This window comes from Cebus imitator, unplaced genomic scaffold, assembly GCF_001604975.1.
Source record: "Cebus imitator isolate Cc_AM_T3 unplaced genomic scaffold, Cebus_imitator-1.0 Scaffold420, whole genome shotgun sequence".
Classification (NCBI taxonomy): Eukaryota; Metazoa; Chordata; class Mammalia; order Primates; family Cebidae; genus Cebus; species Cebus imitator.
Window position 1 is genome coordinate 636,047 of NW_016107735.1, and position 22,728 is coordinate 658,774.

At 47.0% G+C, this 22,728-nt stretch overlaps 2 protein-coding genes across 5 annotated transcripts in view; one reads left to right on the forward strand and one right to left on the reverse strand.

Annotated features, from left to right (window-relative positions):
• Nucleotides 1-161: 161 nt before the first annotated feature.
• Nucleotides 162-18,221, reverse strand: CDCA8 (cell division cycle associated 8). 2 transcript variants are annotated; one of them, XM_017509748.2, is made up of 11 exons: nucleotides 17,923-18,221; nucleotides 17,717-17,825; nucleotides 17,467-17,595; nucleotides 13,655-13,695; nucleotides 10,599-10,671; nucleotides 8,774-8,859; nucleotides 7,454-7,518; nucleotides 6,262-6,357; nucleotides 4,052-4,178; nucleotides 2,820-2,906; nucleotides 162-1,555 (listed from the first exon to the last, which is right to left on the reverse strand). In XM_017509748.2, the coding sequence occupies exons 2-11, from the start codon at nucleotides 17,808-17,810 to the stop codon at nucleotides 1,511-1,513; spliced, it is 843 nt and encodes a 280-aa protein (XP_017365237.1). In that variant the 5' UTR covers nucleotides 17,811-17,825; nucleotides 17,923-18,221; the 3' UTR covers nucleotides 162-1,510. The 2 variants fall into 2 exon arrangements, with proteins under 2 accessions (XP_017365237.1, XP_037587722.1); XM_037731794.1 differs by having other exon boundaries at nucleotides 17,717-18,220.
• Nucleotides 18,222-19,046: 825 nt separating this feature from the next.
• CUNH1orf109 (chromosome unknown C1orf109 homolog) overlaps nucleotides 19,047-22,728 on the forward strand; it is a 10,444-nt gene continuing 6,762 nt past the window's right edge. Inside the window, exons 1-2 of one of the 3 annotated variants that reach the window (XM_037731795.1) lie at nucleotides 19,047-20,143; nucleotides 20,596-20,873. In XM_037731795.1, coding sequence (XP_037587723.1) covers nucleotides 20,599-20,873 — 275 coding nt within the window. In that variant the 5' untranslated portion in view covers nucleotides 19,047-20,143; nucleotides 20,596-20,598. Of the gene's footprint in view, nucleotides 20,144-20,590; nucleotides 20,874-22,728 lie in introns of those variants that run through there. The other 2 variants (XM_017509749.2, XM_037731796.1) reach the window with 2 other exon arrangements.

Genomic DNA, 22,728 nt, shown 5'->3' on the forward strand with positions numbered 1-22,728 from the left:
TGGATCTTGTAGTGAGCCCCTTTCAGATACCAGAATGATTCTGCCTGAAGCAAAAGTTTTCACATCTTCTGAGAAAAGCAGATGTGCAGACCCCCATACCAGTTCCTGTCTCCCTGGTCCACGGAGCATAGCTTGGAGAGGACAAGCAGGATGAATGGTGATTACAAAAGAAAACACAAAACCAGAATTTATTGAAAGCAGGTACCAACTCTGACTAGAACAATCAGCTTAAAGATTCCATTACTCAGAAGAACTATACATATAAAAATCTCAGGGAAAGGAGAATAAAAGAACTTAAAAGAATACAACTTGAACAGGACTTTTTTACCAAAATGGTCTTGTTGCAAAATAGTAACCACCCAAAGAGCCCTACATGAGAAAGCCACGTGTCCTTAGGCCTGGGGGTGAGCACTCCAGTTCTAATTCTTAGAACACAGTGCATGATTCTCCGGGGCAGAGGCTGGCTGGAGCATGAGGACCTCACTGCTGACTCCGTTTAACAAAGCTCATGCCCCAGGCACAGGCACACATGGAATGAGACCACCAAGCAAGTCACCCACCCCGCCCCCATGAGCTCCAGAACAGAGAAGTGCTCTCTGAAGTGACTGTCCATAGAATAACTGTCTCTAAGCTGACCACTGGACTAGGGACAGCTTAGACAGTTATTCTATGGACAATCACATAAAACCCCCAGAATCTAAGCCCTACAATTCTCTTATCCAAATTCCCACTAACTAGGGAGGTAGAGGAGCAAGACATGGAAGTTGTCCCCAAACCAGTATTTGGTCTCCAGTAAACAGGGATAAACATAAAACACTTCCACAAACGGGTTTCAAAAGAACTACTGGGCACAGCAGATGAAAGATCCCAAAGTCCCATTTAGCACCTCTCATAGGAGGAGGAAGAGAAAGGCTGGGACGGGGAGGTGTGATGAGTGCAGGAGGGAGACGGGCATGTTCCCTGCTGAGGTCACTGCTGCCAACTGTCCTGTTCTGTTGATCTGTACAGTTCTGCCCACTCATTGGACCTGCCCTCTCATGGCCCAGAGCTCATTTATCTGAGCTTAAACCTCCCAGTCTCAAGCATAGAGAGCAGAGATGCCAGATGCAGAGGTTCTCGGGGTAGGGGTGGTGAAGGCAGTCTTCCCGAGAACACAGGGTTCTTCTGTGCCCTCTTAACTGCAGGGAGGGCAGGTTGAAGAGGATGCTGAGTTACAGGAGGCAGAAGGCAGCAGCTCAGAGGGCAGGGAGGATTCAGCTGGGAGACTGACAGGAAGCTTCCATGGCATGGAGCCAGCAAGCGGTGGCTGGGGTCGGCTGGAATGGGAGGCTGAACAGCACAGCTCTACCTAACTGGTGTGGGAAGAGGATGTCTGAATTCCTGAATTCCCCCAGAGCAACATGGCTCCTTGCTCTGGAACTTCACACTCAAACAATAAGCCTGAAGGGAAGAAGTCTCTTCAGGGTCCCAGAGGTGCCCATTAAAAGTCCATCCTGTCAACTTTGGCTTCTCATTTGCGGGTCTGTATGCTGCTGCAGATTTGGGCGAGACGGTTCTAAAAAGAAAAGGAGAGAGGTCATTGGAGAGGATGCCACTTGGCAGGCTTGCCCCTTGGCCACCCACAGTCAGCCTGAGCACAGGTCTGAGTGAGCCTCAGCCCCTCCATTCTCTATCTGTGTCACACATGAATTCACCTTTTTGAACCTTGTTTTCTCATCTGAACAAGGGAGTAAAATAACAACTCAAGTGAGACAGTAAAGGTATCATATGAGATTGAGAAAAGTAATGCAGTAGGTTTAGCTAGAGGATGACAGTCACAAGATGTGGGTGGCTAGGTGTGTGTGTGATCTCAGCACTGGGCCTATGCTCAGAATGACAGGTTTGGGAAACCAGCCCCACCTTGTCCCCTTCCTTGGATGTACCCTTCAGACCCTACAGCAAAGTAAGGGTAAGGTTGCTATGTTTGCACTAAGTGCTCCATCTACCACCCAAGACAATGGCTGACTGGACCAAGGAGGTTCATCCCTGGCTGAGCCAATTAAATTCTTCCTCTGGAGAATTTATTTTTAGAGTTGAGGTCTTTCATTGTCACGCAGGCTGGAGTGCAGCAGCACGATCATGGCTCACTGCAGCCTTGAACTCATGGACTCCAACAATTTTTCTCCTGAGCTGCAGGGATTACAGTGTGTGCCACTGTGCCTGGATCTCTTGAGAATTTAAACCGAGACAAGAAATTGAACAGCTGGGCAATGAAGCAATAAAGTTGGAGTTGGAGGTATGGTTACTCAAAGCCACATGCAAAGCAATGTTAAGTGAGAACAGAACCTAGAGCCTGTAGAGGTTATCTGCTGAGAGGAAGGAACGAAGAAGTGTGGGAGAAATGAGCACACAGGCCCCAGCTGATGGGCCCCACCACTCCAGAGGCTTGGCTGTTCAGTTCGCTCTTCGATTCTGTTAATGCTGTAAAATTCCTGATAACAAACCCGACCCTCATTCTTGAACTATTCTAGGCTTCATTTCTGGTGGCCAATAGTGCCCTAACATACCCCCAGCACTAACTGCCTGAATGAGGCAGAATTTTGATTTTGTAGTGGAACTTCTGCAGCACGCATTCTGGGATTGACCAAAACTCAACATACATGGAGGAACAGAACTGCTGCTATCTAAGTAGGGTAATAGTCAAAATCTTTAGGGAGAAGGAAGACAATATAAACTTAAGTGGAAAGTATTAGCCCAGGCCCGAAAGACAATCCTAAATAAAGGCAGCGCAAGAAAGCTACTAGAGGCATGCTATGTGTGGAGATGAAGATGAGACTTACGGAGAGCTTCTTAATGTTTCCCAAGGCCTCTGGATCCAGCTGAGCAATACTGTGCCTCTGCAAGTCACTGGCCAATAATCGCAGGCTCTGTATAGAGACGGGAGTGGGTTAAACTGGCATGTCCCTTAGGGCAGGAACCCTCATCTGGCAGTGTGCCCCAAAGGATCCCCCTGATATCCTGCACTTAGTGGTTGGGAATGGCTGGGATGGGGAAGTGGCAAGACAGGCAGGAAGGGTGTTAGCCCTATGGACACAATGATAACATCAGTGCTATCACAGGTGGAGGCTGGAATACCTGGGCACAAAAGGCGCGCACATTATCTTAGAAATGCCCAAATGCCCTGCAGAGCACGTCTGAAACAAACTATCCTCCCCTCACAGGGGCTGAGGTCAGCACCTCACTCCATGCAGCCCTGAGAAACTGAGCTCAGCCTGCTTCAGAATCCCTTAAAGTTACAGAAAGCTGAAGGCAGAGCTCATGCTCCTAATTGTAGACTAAACTCATAGCTCGGTGGTGCCCTCCTCTGCACCACCCTTTAACATCTCTATTGTTGCGCACATCACAGATACCGTGATTGCAACCCCGTCTTGACCACTGAGCTGCTTCTCAAGGGCAGGCCCCATGTCTACTTCTCAGGCTTGCTACAATCAGGTGGGCAAATGTTAGCTGATGAATGGATGGAGACCGTGTGCAGTGGTTCACACCTGTAATCCCAGCACTTTGGGAGGCTGAGGGGGCGTGGATCACTTGAGGTCAGGAGTTCGAGACCAGCTCGACCAATATGGTGAAACCCCATCTCTATTGAAAATACAAAAATTAGCCAGGCACGGTAGCATGTGCCTGTAGTTGCAGCTACTCAGAAGGCTGAGACAGGAGAACTGCTTGAACCCAGGAGGCAGAGAGTGCAGTGAGCCAAGATCATGCCACTGCACTCCAGTGTGGGTGACAGAGTGGGACTTTGCCTCAAAAAATAAAACAAAAAAACAAACGCACACACACATACAGACACAAATCAGAAAAACAGATAGAACCCAGGGTTGGGCAATGATCTTTGCAGTCTGGGCCTCTAACCTGAGAGAGAAAACTGGGTTCTGAGTCCTGCAGAACTGTGGAGATCAGGACCCACGCAACTGAAAGGACTCTGAGGGAGAAGTGTGGGTGAGGGCCCAGGGGAGGGAAATGCTTGACTAAGCAGCACACTGTGGCCTGGCTTCCCTTGGAAATACTTCACCTCTCCGCCGCCCACTGGCACAGTGAGGAAGATCTCTTTGCTGTCGGCAAGAGGGCTGCCATTCCCTGAGATGTTGTAAATCCGCTCTCCTGCTGCTGGAGTGCGCAGGCCAGGGGTCTTGAAGACCCTAGAATGGGAAAAATCTCTGTGAAGATGGCTTGGCAATTGGATGACACAAGATTCTATAGACGCTTTTAACCTCCGTCTGGCCTCAAGCTGCAGTTTTCAAATCACACATTCCTAAGAAGGCAAGTTCTAAATTAAAAAAAAAAATTTTTTTTTTTAAAGCAGTAATGACTAAACACAGCTGGAGAAAGAAGGATGTAATTATTGAACATACATCTAGCAAAAAGTCAACTCTTATCCAAAGGTTTAGGTCCAAAGCTCCATATGGGTGCCAGTCATCCATCCATCCACAAAGCCAGAAATAAGCTAGTTAATTGTTTCCAGGAGTGGCTGCTTCCATCAAGAGGAATTTTTCAGAGGCAAGGAGGATGATTTAGAGATTACATCATTATACTAATTTCTCAAGACAGTTAAAATACGGCTACCTAGTTTTCCCTAAATGCCTTTTGTCAAATATTCATGTGAAAAAACAGGCAGTAAAGTGGGAATTGGCTGGGAGCAATGGCTCACGCCTGTAATCCCAGCACTTTGGGAGGCTGAGGTGGGTGGATCACCTGAGGTTAGGAGTTCAAGACCAGCCTGGCCAACATGGTGAAATCCCGTCTCTACTAAAAATATAAAACTTAGCTGGACATGGTGGTGTACACCTGTACTCCCAGCTACTCAGGAGCCTGAGGCAGGAGAATCACTTGACCCTGTGAGGTAGAGGTTGCAGTAAGCTGAGATCGCACGACTGCACTCCAGCCTGGGTGACAGGGTAGACTCTGTCTAAAAAATAAATAAATAAGTGGCAATTAAAAGCAGAAAATAAATCTTCCACACTTTCCCCACACCAGAGATAACCACTTCTTATTCTATTCCCCAGGGGCAGCCACTCTGAATTCCTTATCTACACTTCCAGAAACTTTCTATGTACATAAAACCAAATGGGATCATGCAGCAGTGTTCAGCAACCTGCTCGGAGATGCTCTGTGATCATGAAGCTCTTTCCTATCAGCACACACAAATCCAGTCTTTTTTAATGGCTATGCAGCATCTCCTATTTAGTTACCTAGGTTCTTTGGAAGGTATTAACTTATGCTGCAAGAACATCCTTGCTTATGCCAGCCTCCAAAAGAGCAGTATCAATTTTTACTTCTATCAAAAGTATAGGAGAGTGCCTACTCATCTTTAAAAAACTGATTTGAGGCGGGACATGATGGCTCATGCCTGTAATCTTAGCATGCGTTGAGAGGCCAAGGTGAGTAGATCGCTTGAGCCCAGGAGCTCGAGATCAGCCTGGGCAACCTGGCAAACTCCCATCTCTATAAAAAAACAAAAAAATTGGCCAGGCATGGTGGCATGCATGGGAGGCTAAGGTGGGAGAATCATCTGTGCCTGGGAAGTCAAGGTTGCAGTGAGCCGTGATTGTGACACTGCTCTCCAGCCTGGGCATCAGAGTCAGACCTTGCCTCAAAGTAAATAAATATTTTAAAAATAAAATAAAAACCTTCTGATTTGAATCAGAGAAGGCCAAAAACGTCACCTAGAGGCCTCCTTGTCATCACAGGCAGAATATTCGCCTCCCTCCCATCAGATAAAGAATCATTTTGCCACTGAAGATGGGTGAACCTCCACTCAAGGGAGAGGCATACATGAGGAAACCCAGCTGGCCACTGTCCTCTGATGAAGCATCCCGGGCCAAGGACTCGGGACTATTTTCTTTTCTTTTTTTAAGACAGAGTCTTACTCTCTGTTGCCCACGCTGGAGTGTGGTGGTGCAATCTCAGCTCACTGCAACCTCTACCTCCTGGCTTCAAGCAATTCTCCTGCCTCAGCCTCCCAAGTAGCTGGGATTACAGGCGCAGGCCACCACACCTGGCTAATTTTTGTCTTTTTAGTAGACACAGGGATTCGCCATCTTGGCCAGGCTGGTCTTAAACTCCTGACCTCAAGTGAACGGCCCACCTCAGCCTTCCAAAAGTGTTGGGATTACAGGTGTGAGCCACAGTGCACAGCCTAGGATTATTTTCTTAGACACTACTTCTCTGGGTATGTTCAGTGTTGGAGTCCCATCAAATCCAAGTGTTCCCCTCAATACTCACCTCGAGTCAAACCTAGGTGTCAGGCCTGGAGTTGGTTTGACCATGGACGCCTCCAATCGGCCCATGGCTGGGGTAACAATGTTAACACGGCTTGACCTACAGGTAAGAAACAGCCATCAGGCATGCCAATTCTCAGGTTCCACAATAGCAGCAGCAGAGGAGTGACACATAGAGAGCTGACTGTGAGACACTGCTCTGGGCAGCTCGCACACCTCAACTCATGTGACCCTCCTAACAATACGGGACGCCAGCACTGCTGCTATCCTCATACACAGATGCAGACACTCAGGTGCACCGAGTTTTAAAAACTTGCCCCAAATCACATATCCAATTAGGGTGGAGCCAGAACTTTGAACCAAAGCAGTCTGCCTCCAGAATCTGACGTTTTTTTTGGGTTTTTTTTTGTTTTTTTTTTTTGGAGACAGCTTTGTCAGACAAGCTGGAGTGCAGTGGCGTAATCTTGGCTCATGGCAACTTCTGACTTCCAGGTTCAAGTGATTCTCCTGCCTCAGCCTCCTGAGCAGCTGGGATTACAGGCACGTGCCACTACACCTGGCTAATTTTTGTAATTTTAGTAGATATGGGGTTTCATCACGTTGGCCAGGCTGGTCTTGAACTCCTGACCTCAAGTGATCCACCCACCTTGGCCTCCCAAAGGGCTGGGATTACAGGCATGAGCCAACTTGCCCGGCCTCAGAATCTGACTTTTTAATCAAGGAGATGGCCTCTTTATGCAAAGGCTCCCCCAGCTGGAATTCTGTCCTCGTGCCAGGCAGCTGCTGCTCTGCTCAAGGAGAAATTAGTTCACTCCTCCACAGACATGCAACCCCGTGACCACTCTCCTAAGCTGTTTCACCTTCCCCACATGGCTTATGGTAGAGTCCAGCATAATCAACTCAAGCCCATAGTGGTTCTTCACTTTGAAGGACTGGACAAAACATTTCAAGAAACTAATTATAGTTAAGTGACAGTCACTCTATGACGAGCTATGGGGTAGCTCTACACATGGGCTATCAGGAGCTGAAACATAACAGGCAGTTCCTGCTATACTTCAGACACTCAAGGGTTCAGTGATTTTAAGCTGCTCTCAAACACTAGTCACCAGAGCCTTCCACTGCCCCTCACTTTCAGCCATGATACATATAGCTCTTCAATAAAACCCAAAACACCACAACTTTAGAAAGCCCACTACCTTTTCCTTTTGCCTTTTCCTTGTACGGACTGAGTTCTCTTCTTGGATGGAGGACACCTTTTGACCTGCAGTCACAATCAAATGAGACTAAGTTTACAAAAAACCCAGCAAAGAGGAAGGGTAAGGAGGGCTTTTTTTTTTTTTTTTAAAGGGAAAAACAAAAACAAAAACCAAAAAACAGAAAGGGAACAAGCTTTGGATAGTTAATACTAAATGTAGTAAATTAATACTAAATATAATAAGAATTCAATGACTTAAAAAGTTCAGAACACAACTAACTGAATTTCCACCGGCTGGGCTTTCAAAATAGAGGATTTTGGCCAAGATTAAAAGTGAATCTCTTTTGAACTGATTGCAGCCTGGCTTGTCCCCCACTACTATACATAAAGGGTTGCTGTGAAGGTCACTCAGGGCGTCCCAGGTCCCCAGCCAAAGGCAAATCCTGCAGTGCTCCCTTCCTGGGGCCTGGGAGGTCCTTGGCAAGAATCACTGCTTATCTTCCATATATTCTCTCCTCCCTTGTCCTCCATGATGGATCCATCTTGCCTGCTTCTCTAGCTTCCTTGGCAGCCTGCCGTAGCAGCTCCTCTCTCTACCCTCCCTCCATGTTCACCCTCAGACTCCTTCTCTTCCTGCACAACCATCTCTACTCCCACACTGGGACAAACACTTAAAGATCTGGGAGGCAGTGTATTTCTCAATCTCCCTCTTCTCCCTGAGCTCCAGGCTGAAATTTCTGTCTAGCCTAGATGTCCTAGAAAACTATCAAATGGTCCACATGCCATGCAATTGACACGTACTCCCCCTACCCCCAGTCCAGCACCACTCTGCCGCCTAAGTCCCATACCTCACTGGATGGCAGCTGCCTTAGCTAGAAACCATGCAGACATCTCTGATTCCTCCTTTTCTTCACCAACTATGCCACTTTCTAAAACCTATCTCAAAACCATCCCTTCTTTTTATAGTATCAGCACGTCAGTTCAAGAATTCATAAGCTTCCAGCTGGTTTCCCCATCTCCAGTTTCCCCCCTCCCCCATTTATCCTAAATACTGTTCCTCTTTGCTTTCTTCTTCAGCTAGCAGGCTCTCACTCACCTTGAAAGCCCTGCCTATGTCCTAATGGGGTAGGGGAGACTTGCTAGCTTCCTCTTCTGTGTTCTATACACTTTGGACACCAGTCAATTATCACTCCTGTCACTGCCATGTAAAGTAGGATCATCTCTACTAAACTATGAGCTCTTGGTGTACAACAATGTATTTTATGCATTTTTGTGTTTGTTTCATGATAACCCCCAGCCCCCAACCTCAGTGTCCACTTACTCTTGCACTTTGAAGATTCTTATGTTTATTTTCTTCTTCTTCTTCCTCTTCTACTATCATTTCATCTACTTGTATTACCTTTCGTGCTATAAGAAACAGTTTCAACAGTGTGGTATTTCTAATGAGAATAAAGTTTTGTGCATTCACATTTCTTATAGGAATAAAACATATGCAATCCCAAACTGCAATTAAGAAATGAACTAAAATTAAAGAAGACTTTTTAAGAAAGAGAGTTTAGACAAAGGAAACTAATCAGTGTTAAGAAACCTCATGATGCTTTGTAGGGACAGCCCAGCATTCTGAATAAGAGCAAAGACTCTGAGTCAGACAAACTTGAGTTTGCCCTGCCCTGAAATCCTGGCCATGGGTCAGGATGTTCTTATAAGAGCTGGATCCATCAAACTATCATAGCTTAATGACAGTGACATTAAGTCCATGTCACAATTCATCCTGGCCCAATGCCTTGCTCACTAGTCACAACCTGGTTTCCTATATAACTTTTCCTGTAAGATAGTGTTTCTCAGAGTGTGGGACATGTATGCAAGATGATTTTATGCAGATAGATCATAGAATTGAATAACTTTTTTTCCTCTTTCTTTTTTTTTTTTTTAAATCAGAGATAGGGTCTCACTATGTTGCCCAGGCTAGTCTTGAACTCCTGGGCGCAAGTGATCCCCACGGCTTGGGATTATAGGTGTGAGCCACTGCATCTGGCCTGAATTGAGTAACTTTGAACTGCACGCAGAGAAAGTCATTCCTTTTTCTTTCTTTCTTTTTTTTTTTTTTTGAGACAGAGTCTCATTCTGTCGCCAGGCTGGAGCGCAGTGTCGCAATCTTGGCTCACTGCAACCTCTGGCTTCAAGGGATTTTCCTGCCTCAACCTCCCGAGTAGCTGGGTCTACAGGCACACACCACCATGCCTGGCTAATTTTTGTATTTTTAGTAGACACAGGTTTCACAACGTTGGCAAGGATGGTCTTGATCTCCTGACCTTGTGATCTGCCCGCCTCTTGATCTCCTGACCTTGTGATCTGCCCGCCTCAGCCTCCCAAAATGCTGGGATTACAGGCATCAGCCACTGCACCTGGCCAAGTCATTTCTTTTTTTATTTTCTTTTCTATTGAGACAGAGTTTTGCTCTTGTTGCCCAGGCTGGAGTGCAATGGCCCAATCTTGGCTCATGGCAACCTCTGCCTCCCAGCTTCAAGTGATTTTCCTGCCTCAGCCTCCTGAGTACCTTGGCATTCGCCACCATGCCTGGCTAATTTTGTATTTTTAGTAGAGATGGGGTTTCTCCATATTGGTCAGGTTGGTTTTGAACTCCCGACCTCAGGTGATCTGCCCGCCTCAGCCTCCCAAAGTGCTGGGATTATAGGTGTGAGCCACCGCGCCTGGGCTAAGTCATTCCTTTTTCATTTCTTTTTCAACTTTGCTGATTCCATCAGGGAGAGTTCCAGTTGGTGTTACCAGTCTTTTAACACCTCTCTAGCAACAATGTTTGGTTTCTGGCACAGTTTTTTTTTTTTTTTTCCTTTTTTCACTTTCACTTTAGTTCACACAGGAGTCTTGAGTTTGGTTAGCAGCAGTCCTGCATACAATAAACTAAATTTCTGGTTTGAATTGGTGTTTGGGTAAAAAAAAAAATAATAATAAAACAATAATAATAATTAAATACAGCATCCAAAAGCAAGTTTTTGGATTTACAAGATTAAGAACCAGAGATTAAAGGGAAGACACTCTACCAACAAGACCCTGGCTGAGCAGCCAACCAAGCAAGCTGAGCCTCAGTTCTTTCTATTGGACAAGGAGTTTTGAAAAGTACTCACTTTTGGCAGATTTCAGGGGTGTCTGAATAGCTTCTGCTGTTAGCTTGTTTATTTCGGTGATATCCAGGTCAGCCTATGACAAACATAGCCAGCATTATTTCACCAAAATACGAGGAACAATATTTCGAGATAAAAAAAATTTTTTAACTATTATTTGATACATAAGACTGTTAAATGTAAGTGATAATACAATACACAATGTAGCAGACTCCCATAAAGCCACCACACAACCCAAGATCTAAAACATTGCCAATTACTTGGTTCCGCTGTTTATTTATTCCTTCTTCTGTTTCCTTGTCTCTTCTCGCAAATGTGATGGGTCTCCTGATCCTGTCATTCCCCAGAGGTAACCATCCCATTCCACTTGCTCAATCATAAGGTGTATGTGTATGTGCTCACATTTACAGGCATATATGTGTATACGTGTGTACACACACAGACATGCTTTTTCGCATGTACTTAAACATTTTGTTTGGTTTTGGCTGTTTTCACCGCTATTTGTGGTTGTAGTAAATTTGTTTTCACTGCTATATCATACCCCACTGTGTGAATATACCACCATGGATTTGTCCATGCTTCATCAATTGTTTCATACTATTATAAACAATGCTACCTTGAACTGTCTTATGTGTCTAATGGACATGTCCAAGTTTCCCCTTGTCTCTGTCCTTAGGATAGGGGATCAAAGGCATTATAGGTTACATAAATATTCAGCCTTTGTATTATGTCAAATTGTTTCCCAAAGTGGTTACCCTTGTCTACAGCCCATCTGCAAACAATGCAAGCTCCTAATGATCTACATCCTCTCCAACACTTGGCTCTGTGTCAGGCTGACCATTTTTTTGGATCAATCTACAAGGTCTCAATAAGGTTTTCTATGATGATCCTGGGTCCTTCAAAAAGGCTTCCAGTCACCATTCAAATTAGGTTTTTTTTCATATGTAATGCCCATACTATGGGCACTCTTATTAAAGAGCAGTCATGATTCTTAGCCCTTTCCTTATAGAACATATGTAAATATCAGAATAATTATTACAGGTTTGGAATGGCACAAGTTTCATCTCTGGTAGGGACTGCTTGAAGGATTCAAAGAAGGATTCTGAGGCTGTCTTAGGATTAGCAAGAAATACTGCTATAATAAATTACTGATGTTTGCCAGGTTTGATGGAACAGAAAGTGGCTTTCCTGCCAACATTCTGCCATCTCTATAAACAACTGACTCCATAACAACATGTTATGGAGTCAACCGTGGTGGCAGGCCACTGGTCATCTAGTGTGCAGGAGAGTTAGCAGAGCAGGCCTGAGGCTGAAACACATAGAAAGGCCTGTTTGCAAGGCTGGCCTTGGTTGGCATCTGGGAACTTGGATTTCAGAGAAGTTCCCATCTTTCCTTAACAAGAATGCCTCATTGCACCTAAACTTTATGCAAACAATATGGCTCCTGCTGAATACCTACTTCCCTCCTGGAAGTCTAGAATTTTGACATGTGCTAGGCAGATAGATGATGCCTCGTGAGCAGCCCCCAGTTAAAACTCTGGGCATTAACTCTCTAATCAGCTTTTCTGGTAGACAACATTTCATAAGTGTTGAATTAAGCATGTTCTCTGTGACTCCACAGGGAGTGGACTCCTAGAAGCCTGGTTTCCTCTGGACTATGCCCTGTGCACTTTTCCCCTTTGTTAGATTCATGCTTTGTATCCTTTCACTGTAATAAATCATCGCCATGGGTGTGACTGTATGCTGCTGAGCCCCATGAATCTTCCTATTGAATCACCAAACCTGAAGGTGGTCGTGGGAGCCCCAACACACTTCCCAACTAAGAGCTTCTATAGATTTTCTATCATTCCTTTCTTGGGTTTTAAATCATATTAATCAAGGCTAGAATTCTCTCAATTTGGTGTGGTAGCAATGGATCTCTCATATTACATTAGAAGTTCTCATTTGCAGTTCTGTATGTCTAATTTAAAAAGAGGGAGCTGCATTAGCTAGTAAGTAGGATTCATCTCAGAGATAACGCTTTTGAAACATTAGAGCTCAGTGTGTTTAGAGGGGTGAATAATCCCTACCTCTCTTCTACAGTATTCATCCCCAAATGCTCCAAATTTTTCCAAATTGATAATTGGCTCCTCATTATCTTTAACTTCTGAATGAAGCTGGTGGAGATCTGCTGTGTACCCTTGGTGGTCAGACTCCTTTAAACCCTGAGATTCCAAATGCTTCTGATCAACTCAACAAAAGATGTCAATTTTGGGGTTTATTTTGTAAATCCAGTGGAGGCCGCAATAAACTAACAGAAAGATACACAAATGTGTGTATACACACATTGTTTGTATATGACTTTAGAGTGCCTAGGGAACTCTGTGAAGCCCTTGTATAGACTAGTTTCCAATGCTGTCTCACAGAACTTTCGTAAGAGTAGCAATGTTCTATTTCTGTGCTCTCTGATGCAGTAGCCGCTAGTCACATGTAGTTACTGAACATGTCAAATGTGGCTAGTATGTCTGAGAAAATAAATTCCTTAATTTTATTAATTTTAATTAACTGAAATAGCTACATGTACCTTGTGGCTACTATTGGACAATGCAGCTTTCAATGCTCTATTTTGTATCCTCTTCTTACTGCCTTCAATCCTGGTACTGATGCTGGGAGGAAGGAGGTGAGAGGGGTTGGGGAGTAATGAGCATGCCCAGCAAGAGCACTGCTTCTACAGTATGACAAGATGAAAACAGCCTCGTCTTCTAGCAGGCCAACGCACAATGTAATGACCCAGGGGCTTAAAGGAACTTGGGCTTGAGGCTTTCTACTTCCACTGTAGAGTTCAGGACAAACGACTGCAAGAAATTGGTCAAAAATAGAACTGCCACCCTCTGTAGAGCTCAGAACTATAGGGGTCTCGTGTACACAGTGTCTGGCCCAACTTTAATTTTTCAGTTAACACAAACAGATAATGTCCCTCTAGGCAACCTCTTCCACAGTAAGCACCTATTCGTTGGCTCTGGGGACCGGACTGGACTTAAGAACTAAGCAGCGGCTGGAAAACAGGACAGGTCACTTACTGTTGCTGCCTCTTCCAGGGCCTGCTTGTTTCCTCCAAGGGCTTTAAAAAGAACATTGTAGTTACGATTAGATTTTAACAGTAAATCATCTCACCTAATAGTACCATTTGTCTTTCTAAAACTGGTCCAGCCCGTAGTCTAACATTGAAGGACCTTCACCATCTAAGCTATTCTTTCTCCAAGTTATATCCCAAATGTGCCACTGATTCTCATGACTTGTTGCTATAGTACTTTGTATTTCCTCTGCCTGAAATTCCCCTCCGTACTAGACTAAATTCGAACTCATCCTTCAAAACTCAGCTCAAACATCACCCCAAAAATTCTGCTTATTTTTCTTTTTTAAAAATATTTTTTAGCCGGGCGCGGTGGCTCAAGCCTGTAATCCCAGCACTTTGGGAGGCCGAGGCGGGTGGATCATGAGGTCAAGAGATCGAGACCATCCTGGTCAACATGGTGAAACCCCGTCTCTACTAAAAATACAAAAAATTAGCTGGGCATGGTGGCGCGTGCCTGTAATCCCAGCTACTCAGGAGGTTGAGGCAGGAGAATTGCCTGAACCCAGAAGGCGGAGGTTGCGGTGAGCCGAGATCGCGCCATTGCACTCCAGCCTGGGTCACAAGAGCGAAACTCCGACTCAAAAAAAAAAAAATAAATAAAAATATTTTTTAAATTTTATTTATTTATTTTTGAGACAAGAGTCTTGCTCTGTCACCCAAGCTGGAGTGGAGTGGCTATCTTAAGAGCTCTCTATCTCCAGGGCTCAACTGATCCTCCCACCTCAGCCTCCCAAGTAGCTGGGACTACAGGCATGTGCCCCCACATTTGGCTAGTTTTTGCATTTTTTTGTAGAGACAGGGTATCGCCAAGTTGTCTAGGCTTTTTTTTTTTTTTTAAACTAGAGATGTAGTCTCTTGCTATGTTGCCCAGGCTGGCTTTGAACTCCTGGGCTCAAGTGATACTCCTGCTTCGGCCTCCCAAAGTACTAGGATTATAGGCATGAACGCCCACCCCAGGCCCTGTTCCCTGCTTATTTTTCTTTTTTAAAATTTTTTTCTTGTTTTCCTTTCGCTAGGAACTCATTAAAATTTTTATTATTTTTTTAAGTTTAAAGATAGGGTCTTACTATATTGTGCAGGCTGGTCTCAAATTCCTGGACTCAAGCAATCCACCTGTCTCGGCCTCCCAAAATGCTGGGATTATAGGCATGAGCCATTGCACCCAGCCTGCTTATTTTTCGATCTCACAGGCTGCTGCAAAGTGTGGTATTAGTTGCTGACCCTCATAATACCCAACAACTACTCAAAGCTATTTAAATGTCCATCTCTGCCTTGGACTGAATTCCAGAGATGATATCCTTTGCTTCTTGCAAAAATCTAGCAGACAACAGCTGTATAGTAAACGTGTCGAATGAAAAGGTCTTTGTGAGATTTACATGTAGAATAAAAAGTTAGCTTAGATCCTCCTGCTAGAAACCCTCATAGTATCTTATAAAACAGTTAAGATCTTAGGCAATGAAACCAGAATACCCGGGTTCAAAGAGACTATGCCACTAACTAGCTTATAAGGCCCTGAGCAAAGTATCCAATTTCTCTGTACCTTAATCTTACTGTTTTGAAAAACAGAAATATTAAATCTGGGCGCGGTGGCTCACTCCTGCAATCCTAGCATTTTGGGAGGCTGAGGTGGGTGGATCACCTGAGGTCAGGAGTTTAAGACCAGCCTGGCCATCATGGTGAAACCCCATCTTTAAAAAAAAAAAAAGAAGGCCGGGCGCGGTGGCTCAAGCCTGTAATCCCAGCACTTTGGGAGGCCGAGGCGGGTGGATCACGAGGTCAAGAGATCGAGACCATCCTGGTCAACATGGTGAAACCCCGTCTCTATTAAAACTACAAAAAAATTAGCTGGGCATGGTGGCGCGTGCCTGTAGTCCCAGCTACTCAGGAGGCTGAGGCAGGAGAATTGCCTGAACCCAGGAGGCGGAGGTTGCGGTGAGCCGAGATCGTGCCATTGCACTCCAGCCTGGGTAACGAGAGCGAAACTCTGTCTCAAAAAAAAAAAAAGAAAAGAAAAGAAAAACAAATATTATTAGTTAAGAAGAAAAATTCGTCAATGTATATAAAACATTTGGTACAATGCCCATCTGGCATAGGAAGCACAATATAAATAGGCTCACTGACCACGACTCTATTCTATCTCCTTTGTAGTACCTATACTTAATTAGATAATTGCATGTGGATTTTTCTAATAGCTCTTTTCTACTAACCTGCATATTCCTGAAGTCGGAGACACGGTCTGTGTTATTCCCCAGTGCATCTTTAGCACCTAGCACTGTGACTGACACATACTCAATATTTGTGGAAATGAGCAAATGAATGGCTTAATATTAATAAATAAAAGGGCAAGTCAAAAGGATCATTAAATGTCAAATATGTGAGCAGAACATGCATTTCTAACCAAGAAGGAGACTACATGCTGGGTAATTAATAATAAGGAAAAGAGAAAAAGAAAAGGCAATCCAGCAGAAAGTCCAGCCTCCTGCATTTCCCTGGACATTTAATAAGGGAGGGGGGAAACAGGCTGTGATTTTTCTCTGGCCAGGAAAACTGATGTGTCCATTTTTAAGGTAGCAATTTCCATAAGCTGCAGAAGGAGCTGCTTTGGGTTATTCTATCTGAGCTCTGGTTAACTATCATTTATTCATTGTTACATGGGAAAGGGAAAATATACATATATTTTTATGGTTTTTGTTTTAATTTTTTTTGAGACAAGAGTCTTGCTGTGTCACCCAGGCTGGAGTGCAGTGGAGTGATCTCGGCTCACCGCAACCTCCGCCTCCCGGGTTCAAGAGATACTCCTGCCTCAGCCTTCTGAGTAGCTGGGACTACAGCCACCCGCCACCACGCCCAGCTAATTTTTGTATTCTTTAGTAGAGACAGGGTTTCATCGCATTGGCTAGGCTGGTCCTGAACTGCTGACCTTGTGATCCGCCCACCTCGGCCTCCCAAAGTGCTGAGATTACAGGCGTGAGCCACACCCCTCAACCCCGCGTCCGGCCAAAATACACGTATATTTTAAAAAATACTATTTCCTGGCCGGGCAGTGGCTGACGCCTGTAATCCCACACTTTGGGAGGCGGAGGCAGGCTTGAGGTCGGGAGTTCAAGACCAGTCTGGCCAACACGATGAAACTCCGTTTCTACTGAAAGTACAAAAATCAACCGGGTGTGGTGGCGGGCGCCAGTAATCCCAGCTACTCCGGAGGCTGAGGCAGGAAGCAGGGGAATCACTTGAACCCAGAAGGTGAAGGCTGTACTTGAACCCAGGAGGTGGAGGTTGCAGTGAGCCAATATCACGCCACTGCACTGCACTCCAGCCTGGGTGACAGACTGAGGCTCTGTCTAAAAAATAAATAAATAAATAAAAATACTATTTCCTGATGTGGAAAAATTATGCGAAATTCACATTTCAGTGTATCCATAACTAAAATTTTATTGCAATACAGCCCATCCATGCCCATTCCCTACAGCTGTTTTGGAACTGTATCACAGAGTTGAGTAGTCCGACAGAGACCCCCACCGCCCCCCGCACTAGTGGACTAAAATATTTGCTAGCTAGACCTTTAGAGAAAAGCATGGAGAAAAACGAAGTAGGAAAGTGAGACAGAGTGAAAGGGAGCAGTAGGTCTGCCATTTTCCATAAGTGGTCATGTCAGATCTCATTAAAAGGTGACATCTGAGCGAGCCCTTTCTGAAGGGTGTCACCTAACCCCAAGGGGCTCCAGGCCTCCGCCCAGGGAAGCGTTCCAGCTCTTACCGAAGTAGTCGAGCCAGTTCATCTCGCGCAGCGCCTTGGGGAGTCGCAGGATCTCGATGTTGTAGAGGTTATCCACCTCCTTGAGGAGGTTCTGCCTGTCTGACTCAATCTGCTTGATTCGTATTTCCACTGCGGGAGGGCAGAGCCAACGGGACACGGGTCACGGGGCGGGTGAATACGTGCTGCTCGTGTCCCCACCCACCAGCATCCCGCGACCGCCCCAGGAAGCCGCGACGGCCCGGCCCCTTACCTTCACGGTCGAAGTCTTTCAGAAAGGAGGCGAGCTTCCGCTTCCGTAAGGAGTTGGTTTTGGCCACTCGACTGCTGCCCTTCCTAGGAGCCATGGCGCTCGGCGGAGGCTACGGGAAGCGGCGGAGATGGGGCAGGGAGGCAAGGAACCGGGTAGGCACGAGAAAGGCGGACAAATACCACCCGAAGAAGTCGCCAGGCACGTACCTGCGGTCCCGAGACAAGGGCTAAGCAAAACCTCCCTGTGCGAGTGAGAGAGAGCGGCTCTACCGCCAACCGCCACCCAGTTCAAACTCCACGGCCACAGACTGACGAATGAGAAGCCGCCGTCCCACAACATCCAATCACAAGCAAGTTCCTGCTGGCCCGGGGTCTCCCGCCCAATTCGCCCTCTACAGCCTGAGTACGCCAGCGCGGCCGCCGCCGTCGCGGGTTCTCCTGGGAGTTGTGGTTCAAGATTGTTTCCCCGCCCTCTCCACCTCTCACCCGGCTCCGCCCTGGCCAGCTGCAAACGATATAAACTACTACTCCCGACAGGCCTTGCGGCGGCAACCCGGCATTGTAAGCTCTGGAGTGCTGGGGGCCGACTAGGACGCCGGGGGCCCACTTGGACGCTGGGAATCCGAGCACTTTGGGAGGCTGCTTCTTTCTGGCCTGGTTGCCACTGAGTAGCCGAGGGCCGCCGTGACCCACTGATTGACTACTCACTGGCTGGCTGCCTACCTCGGCGCTCCTCAGGGTCCAAAGCTCCCCAGGCCGAACTTAAGACAAGTGGAGGAAACGTCGGGCAAGTGGAGGGTCGGTGGGGACAGAGCAGCCCCACCCAGCAGAGTTTGGAAGGGGGTGGGGTGCAGGCTTTGGGGTGGGCGGCGCCAGCGCGCGGCCAGTCTGGGCAGCGAGTGGGGGAACCCTCTCGTTCCTCGCTCGCCCGCGGGCTGGCCCCTCCTGCCCAGTTCTCATCCTGGCGCCTCGACTGGGTGCGCAGTGCGGGGTCGCGACTTAAGGCGCAGGTGGTGGCGCTTGGCAGCTGGCCATACGATGACTGCAGCAGGAGCAGCGGTCGCCAGACAACAGGGAGCCCAAGGCAGGAGGCCTGGGAATGGGCGTGTAGACGGCGAGCCCCGCCGAGCCGCGGTCCAGTCGGAGGTGCTAACTGTGCATCTTGACATCTGTCCACAGCCACAGGGTTGGATTGCTCAGGGGTTGTGCTGAGGCCCAGCAAGGCTAGAGGCTAGTCTTTAAGTCTCCAGGGATCAGAGCGATAGCTCAGGCTGAGTCTCAAGGCGGACGGCGACCAGACGGCCAGACTGGTGAGCTCTTGACGAGTTTGTGGTATGATTGTTTGGATTTGGTGCTTTTCACCTGTGGATGCGGTCTGAAGCCATGTCAGAGGGGTTGTGTTTGTGTTTAAGTGTGCATTTTATAGACTGTAGGGGTGATAATCTTGCCTCTCCCCCTCTGAGCTCAGGAACAATCGAGGAAATAAGCAAAGGTGCCAAGCAGGCTCCTGATAGGCACCAGCAAGCTTGGGGGCACAGCAGGTCGAGCATAGAAGCCCTGGCAAGCCTGGCCCTTCCTGGAGAGTCCTTTCTCTCCCTTCCAGCCTGTCCTGTTGCTCCATATGCAAGAAGTATTTGAATGTAGCTCTTCCGCCCGAGGTCAGCCCTGGGCAGTGGGTGATGGGGGTGACACCCGTCTGCTGGGTGCCTGAGGATCTTCATCAGGCAGATGGCCAAGATGAGAGGTGATGACAACCGGTACCTAATGCAGGCTCCCCCCAGCAGGTATTTTTATGCTGGGCAAGTCGGGCTTCCAGCCTCTTGGTTTCAGGGCTTCTTTCACCCCACTCCCCAATGCGCCCGACTTCCCTGGGCACCTAGGACGTCCCCCTGCATCTTAGCTAGAGCTGCCACGTCAGGAACCCCTGATTCACTAGTTTTTGCCAGTTGGCTGTGCCACAAACATTGTAAAATGTGTCATTAAGGCATAGCCGGAGACGCAAGCTGAGAGGAAGAGACTCCCAGCTAACAGGACGTGGCAACACCGCCACCAATTTAAACTGCCGCAGACTGACAAATAAGAAGTTGCCGTGTTGGGACGGCTGCAACATCCCAAGGAAGCTTCAAGCCGAGTGGCCAATCCACATGTGGGACTACAGTACCCAGAAGTCATTGCGGCACAACGATATATTTTCGCGACTCAGTAGCCCTGCAAGCTAGAGGAGCTTTGAGGGGTGGTCACATTTGAGCACACGCAGACAGACTACGGGTTCGTGTGCAGGTCTGGAGGGTTCTCACACTTTGGCTGTCTCTGCTGGTTTCAGGAAGGCGACCGGCAGCCTCGGGCAGGGGAGACTGGCCTCTGGCTCAGAGAATAGACGGCGCTTGGATGCCGGGAATTCTCTGTAGCAGGAGACTGCCCTATCCAGGTCATCCTTCCCGAGGTAAAGCCAGGATCTCCTTCACAAAGCTGAGGCAGGGCCTGACGCGGTGGCTCACGCCTGTAATCCCAGCACTTTGGGAGGCAGAGGCGGGCGAATCAGGAGTTCAAGACCAGTCTGGCCAACATGGCGAAACCTCGTCTCTACTAAAAATACAAAAATTAGCTGGGCGTGGTGGCAGGCACCTGTAATCCCAGCTACTGGGAAGGCTGAGGCAAGAGAATCGCTTGAACTTGGAAGGTGGAGGTTGCAGTGAGCCGAGATCGCGCCACTGCGTGAGACTCCATCTAAAAAAAGAAAAGAAGCCACTTCTGGAGGTGAGACAACTCCTATCCAAACACGAGGATGGAGATGACCGCCCACCTTCGACCCAGTGCCTCCCCGACTGACTTGGCACCCCTACATGGTTATTTTCTTTATGTTTTTATCTTTTTCAACAGAAGATGACTCAAGACCGGCCTCTGCTTGCTGTGCAGGAGGCCCTGAAGAAGTGCTTCCCCGTGGTGGAGGAGCAGCAGAGCCTGTGGCAGAGCGCCCTGCTAGACTGCCAGCCCCTCCTGGTCTCCCTCAGCAACCTGGCGGAGCAGCTGCAGGCCACACAGAACCTGAGGTTTGAGGATGTGCCGGCGCTTCGGGCCTTCCCAGACTTAAAAGAGCGACTGAGGCGTAAGCAGCTGGCGGCTGGTGACATCGTCCTGGACAAGCTAGGGGAAAGGCTGTAAGCGGCTCCGTAGTGCTCTTTCTTGGTGGAAGGATTTTAAAGCGAGGTGTTTTATATGTAGCTAGGATCAGTCTAGAAGGTGTTTTTCTCCTTGAAAGCATGGCATTTGGAGGTATCTCAACCTTCCTTACTTTCCATCTGGGGCAGTGGGACCTCTGTCAGAAAGCCATTTTCTGGTATTTTCCTTGTCAGGGACTAGGCATGGTTGTGGTGGGCTTAGTAGAAACCACAAAAGAACAGAAAAGGAGCAAAGAAAGCGTATTAGCTCTCCCCTATACTTTTCTTTGGTAAAAGGCACTGAGGAGCTGTGTAAACTTAGTAGGTCCCAGAGCTAAGGGATTTACATATATTACGTCATAAAGTCTCTTCAACATATCTCTGACTTAACTGCACTTACTCCATGCAGGTAAGAAACTGAGGCTCAAGCAGATTGCCCATAGTGACACAACTAGTAAAGAGTAGAGCTGGGATTCTAACTCAAGGGTGTTTGACACAAAAGCTAGAGCTCTTAATCACCACTTTGTTCTGCTGTAGATTGGAATCTCTGTGCCCAGGAGAAGCACATCTCTAAGTTCTGATATACTTGTTGTCAGACCCAGTATCTGAGTTACAGGCTTTTTTTTTTTTTTTTTTTTTTTTTTTTTTTTTTTTTTTGAGACAGGGTGTTACTCTGTCACCCAGGTTGGAATGCAGTGGCATGATCACAGCTCACTGCAGCCTTGACTTCCCTGGTTCAAGCGATCCTCCCATCTCAGCCCCCTGAGTACCTGGGACAACAGGCATGCACTTCTATGTCCAGTTAATTTAAAAAATTTTTGTAGAGATGGAGGCTTACTTTGTTGTCCAGGATGAGAGTTATAGGTTATTAAGGACAGAGAAGAGACAGGGCATGTGTATCCTTTCCTTGAACCAGAACAAAAGAAAGTTCCAGTATATACAGTCTGTGCCATAGACTAATAGGAAACTGTTACAGATGAGGACATTCCTATTATTTATTTGTACAAAATGCATTCATCAGGCACCAGTGCAAGATGCCAGGAATACAATAATGAACCAGACTTACTTCCTGTTCTTAATAGAACAGAAGAAATAGACAGTGAATTAAATTGTGAGATTTCTTAAGATATTAATAAGTATGGCTTGTGAGGAGGGAGGAACTTCTGGGAGGAAGTGATATTTAAAACCTGATGGTTGAAAAGGTGTAAACTGAGTCAAGACATGGGTGTGACTAGCGTGCATAGAGAATAGTATGACTGGCCAGGCACGGTGGCTCATGCCTATAATCCTAGCACTTTGGGAGGCATATCACTTGAGGTCTGGAGTTTGAGACCAGCCTGGACAACATGGTGAAATCCCATCTCTACTAAAAATACAAAAAATTAACTGGGCATCATGGTGCACACCTATAGTCCCAGGAGGTTGAGGCAGGAGAATCTCCTGGACCTGGGAGGTGAAGGTTGCAGTGAGCCGATATTATGCCAGTGCACTCCAGCCTGGGTGACAGAGCAAGACTCTGTCTCAAAAAAAGAGAGAATAGTATGACTGGAGCAGAGGCCTGGTAAGAGGTGAGATCAGCTGGGTATGGCAGCTCAGCCTGTAATATCAGCACTTAGGGAGGCAGAAGCAGGAGGATTGCTTGAGACCACAAGTTTGAGACCAGCCTGGGCAACAAAGTGAGACTGACTCTACAAGAAATCAAAAAATTATCTGGGTTTGGGAATGGGCACCTGTGGTCACACGGGGGCTACACAGGGGACTGAGGCAGGAGGATCACTTGAACCCAGGAGGTCAAGGCTGCAGTGAGCCATGTTTATGTCACTGCACTCCAGCCTGGGTGACAGAGTGAGATCCT